Genomic DNA, 4343 nt, shown 5'->3' on the forward strand with positions numbered 1-4343 from the left:
CCTCACTTATGCTGCTAGAAGTGGGCCCCAAAAACCTCTTCATGCAACATGGCATGAACATCGGCCTTTTTACCCAGTTCCATGGTACGGCCTGGTAGCCAGCCGGATGACCCGGCTGGAGCTGAGTGCTCGCCCGCTGTGGCTTGGGGGGCTGGTTTGTCCCTGGAGGAGCTGTTCTGGTTTTGCACAGTGGCTTTGCTGGAGTCCGCAGTGTGCAGCGACTGGAGCCAGCCCTTCGCTAGCCCGCGCCCAGCGCCCTCGATGCCCTGCGGCTCGGCGTGCATCGCGGCACGGCCTCGGCACAGGGGCTGCCCCGTCGGCACAGCGAAGCCCTTCCAGCCCCGGGAAGCCCAGCAGCTGCGGTTCCAGCCCGGGCTGCCGTGCAGAGGTAAGTGTGCTCACGGAGATGCCCCCACATCTGCATGGGCGTCTCCCCCCAGGGTCCCGAGGCGGAGGGCCCGGAGCCTCCCCCCACGCTCCTGTGCCTTAAACTCGCTGCAGTGCGAGCCCGTGGCCACGGCAGCCCTTCCCTGCCCGCCCTCCGGAGCGGCTCAGCGGGCACCGGAGGCAGGGGAGCGAGGAGCACGTACAGCCACGTTAATGGGTTGAGACTTGTGGCTTTGCTGGAGGATCGGTCTAAAACCACCGATCCTCCCTCTGCCTTTCGGGGGGTTGTGCGGCAGCCGCTGCCGCTTCCTTTGGGTACCGGGAGTGAGAGGCTGCACGGGAGGAGCCGCTGCCTCGCAAACTGGTGGGGCGGCTCCTCTGGAAGAGCCCGCGGCTCTTGGGGAGCTCGGTGCCAGGCGTGTTTTTGGAGGCAATCTGGTACAGGAAGATATTTGCGCAGCAAAGCCTGGGAAATCAGTGTGCAGCCTTGGACGGCACAGCAGTCCCGAGAGAGGAGCGGGGAGGAGCCCTCGGAGCCTTCTGGCCGCTGCGACCCGGAGCCGCTTGGCTTCCCCAGGCGGCGTGAAAGGTCCGGGCGCATCCCCTGCTCCCGGCTCTTCCCCAGCAGACTAATGCCCTCGGACGGAGGCCAGCGTTAGGCACTTGGGGAGCTTAGCAAAGCACAGCAGAGTCCGTTCCTACACTTGACTCGGTGCTATTGGGGGAATAACTTTATTTGGGGCCGTGGTTCCCGCCGGCCGCCCGCCTTGCTGGCCTGGACCCTCCGCCTCGCCTGCCAGCAGGGCTTGGGGAGAACAAACGGGCTCTTCTTCCCCGGCTTCGCCAGCCTAATTGCATAGTTTGCAGATGAATAAATGCAAACAGCGGCTGCTGTTTACCCTTCTACTTTGTACTTGAGCGCTGCAAATGAGCTTTAATTACTGCAATTTTATACCAAAAGAGGCTGAGTAACCCTCACAGCAGCCACCTGCTGCAGGGCTCCAGGCGGCCCTTCGGGGGCTGCAGGGGACCGCGGCGCCCGGGCCCCGGCAGTGGGAAACGCCGCTCGCGCGGGCGGGAGGCGGCCGCGGCGCTGAGCCGAGCCCGTGCGGACGGCCGGGAGCCCCCGGCGCGCAGCGAGGGTCGAGGCTGGATTGAGCCCCCCCCCCCTTTTTCTTTTTTTTGCAAACACTAGATCTTTATTGGATTTCTCACAAGAATAAACTCTGCTTCTAGGGGAAGCTTTGGGTAGAAATGTTCTCTTTTCTTAAAAAAAAAAAAAGAAAGAAAGAAAGAAAAAGGAAAGAAAGAAAGAAAGAAAATTTGCTTTCCTGGCATAGATGTTGGTCCTGAGCATCCCCGGTGAGCAGCCGGGCTCTGCGGCGGGGGGACCCGCCGGTGCCACCGTGTGCGTCGGAGCTGGGGAGGGCGCCGGGGCCGCGCGCAGCCGGCCGGGGGACAGGACATCGTACCGCTGACCGGGATAAAAAAAAAAAAAAAATACAACAAAAAAGAAAAACCAACAAACAGAGCGTGCCGGAGACTCGCCGGCACCGAGTACCTGACGGGGTGGGGGGCCTGCGGCTCGTTCCCGGGGCGGCGCTGGCCCGGCCGCGGCTCCCGCCCCGCGGGGTAAAGCTATCCTGGTCTCCGTAAAGTGCAGAGAGCGGCGCAGCGGCCGGCCGCGGCGGCCCCTGAGGTCTATCCTAGGGGAGGACGAGGAGGGTGTTCCTGAGTGGGAGGAAGGCTGCGGCGGGCCCGCGGCGCTCAGGAGCCGCAGAGGACGCGGCAGAGGCGGCCGTGGATCTGGCCCTGCACGGGCTCGCAGGCCAGCGCCTCGCCGTCCACCGTCATGACGCCCGCGCTGGCCCGCGGCTCCAGGCGGAAAGCGCGCACGGGCACGTAGCGCAGGTGGGGGCAGTTCAAGTCCAGGTGCGTCCCCTTCTCCATGGCCAGGAAGAGCTTCAGCATCGTCACGCGGCTCACGCCGGCCTTCAGGAAGAAGAGGTGGATGCGGCCGTCGTGGAGCCGCGCCGCCGGCGCCATGAGCAGGTCGGAGCCCAGGTGGGACTGGTAGATGGCATAGACGAAGACGAACTCCTCCTCGGGGACCACGGTCCAGTGCGCGGGCACCGGCTGCTGCAGCGGCACCAGGAGCGAGTCCTCGGGCAGAGCCGCCTCGGCCCGGGCGCCCGGCGCCCCCGTCTCGGCCGGCGGCAGGATGCGGCCCGCGCGGCCGTTGGGGACGGGCGCCGGCGGGTCGTCGCGGGCGCCGGAGGCGGCGTCGGCGGGCAGGTAGGACAGGCGGCCCTGGTACACCTGCAGCCGCACCAGGTGCTGCAGGGTGCCCAGGGTGAAGCGGGCGTTGCCCAGCTTGCGGTACTTCTCGCTGGCGATGTCCACGTCGGAGATGAAGCCCCAGCCGAAGCTGAGGAAGGAGAAGAGGCGCGTGCCGGAGGCCGTGCTCAGCGAGACGAGGTCCATCTGCGTGTGCAGCCCCTTGCAGAGGATGAAGGCGCAGTTGGTCAGCAGCTCCCGCTTGCCGGCGTGGTCGTTGCTGCGAAGGACGTGAGAGGGTGAGTCCGGGCCGCGGCCGGCCGCCGCGGGGGTCCCCCCTCCCGGGGCATCGCGCACCCCACAACTGCCCGCGGTGACGTCCCGGCGGGCGGCAGCCTCCCTCGGGGACCGCTGCCCGGCCTGCTGCGGGGGGCGGGTTTGGCGGGGGGCCGGGAGGGATGAACCCCCCCCCAAAAAAGAGGGATCCCGCTGGGGGCTGCTGGAGCGGGGCAGCCCGGGGGCGGCTCAGCTGCTTCGGGGTGAAACCGCGCCGGATCCGGGGGGGTGGAGGGGGGGGACCCGGACCGGGGGGGCGCACGGCGAGGGGCAGGGGGGCGGCCTTCGGCCACGCTCACCCCGCGTAGTGGTTGATGGAGGCGGCCAGGGCGTTGCCGGAGCCTCCCGGCAGGATGCACAGCGGCGTCTTCACGGCGGCCTCCCAGTCCTGCCGCTCCATGAGCCCGTTCACTACCTGCGCGAGGGAGGCAGGGAGGCAGCTGGCGCGGCTCAGCGCGGCTCGGCACGGCTCGGCACGGCTCAGCTCGGCTCGCCTTAGGGGGCGGTTCGCCCCTCCGGCGCTTTTCTCCTCCTCTCGGCCCCCGGCGCGGTGCCGGCCGCGGCCGGGGGGCATCCGAGCGCCCCGCTCACCTCGTGGAGGAGGCCGTCTCCGGACATGACCACCAAGGTGTCCCACTGCGACAGGTCCTCGTCCCGCACCTTCTCGTGAGCGTGGTGGGGTCTCTCTGGGGAGGAGAGCGCCGAGAGCCGAGCGTGGCCGGGCCGGGGCCGCGCGGGTCCCCGGGGAGGGGAGGGAAGGGAGGGGCGGCGGGAGGCCGGCGGGACCTCTCCGGGCACTTACCGGTGACGAAGACGGTGGGCGCCACGTCGGCCTCGGCCAGCATGGGCTGCACCAGCGCCTGGAAGTCCTTGAGCGCCAGGCCGGGGCCGCTCAGCGGGTTCAGCAGCACCAGCGCGCGGCAGGGCCGGGGCAGGAGCCCGTAGCTGAGGCCTGGCGCGGGGGCGAGAGGGCTTCGCTCAGCGCGGCCCACCCGCGCCCCGGCCGCCCGCTCGGGCTCGTTTTGGCCGCGTTGGATTTGAACAAACAAACGTTGTTTTTCCAGGCAAATCCCCTCCCTCCCCCCGGCCCCGGGCCCGGCGGTCATGGACGCGCCGCGAGCAGCCCCGGCCCCGCGCTCGTCCCGACCCGCGGCGCCTCTCAGGGCCCCGTGGCTGCTGGCGATAAGGTTTTGAGCGAATCCCAGCGGAAAGGGGAGGACTCGGCCGGGGCGGCGCTGGCGCGACCGCCGCCGCCACCGGCCCCGCGTCGCTCGCCAAGGCGCCGCTCGAGCCGCCCGGGAGCCTTCCCCGCTCGTTAACGGCGCTGGGCTCGGCGAGCGACC

The 4343-nt window shown here is 69.0% G+C and overlaps 1 protein-coding gene across 2 annotated transcripts; it reads right to left on the minus strand.

Moving 5' to 3' along the window:
• Positions 1–433: 433 nt before the first annotated feature.
• Positions 434–4315, minus strand: SPHK1 (sphingosine kinase 1). Of its 2 annotated transcripts, XM_085304451.1 has the most exons (4): positions 3803–4313; positions 3592–3686; positions 3300–3415; positions 438–2944 (listed from the first exon to the last, which is right to left on the minus strand). In XM_085304451.1, exons 1-4 carry the CDS (start codon positions 4104–4106, stop codon positions 2155–2157), a joined length of 1305 nt encoding a protein of 434 aa, XP_085160577.1. In that variant the 5' UTR covers positions 4107–4313; the 3' UTR covers positions 438–2154. The 2 variants fall into 2 exon arrangements, with proteins under 2 accessions (XP_085160578.1, XP_085160577.1); XM_085304452.1 differs by lacking the exon at positions 3300–3415 and having other exon boundaries at positions 434–2944; positions 3592–4315.
• Positions 4316–4343: the final 28 nt, after the last annotated feature.

The sequence above is a fragment of the Rhea americana genome, unplaced genomic scaffold (assembly GCF_003343005.1).
Source record: "Rhea americana isolate MKP2758 unplaced genomic scaffold, rheAme1 scaffold_21, whole genome shotgun sequence".
Classification (NCBI taxonomy): Eukaryota; Metazoa; Chordata; class Aves; order Rheiformes; family Rheidae; genus Rhea; species Rhea americana.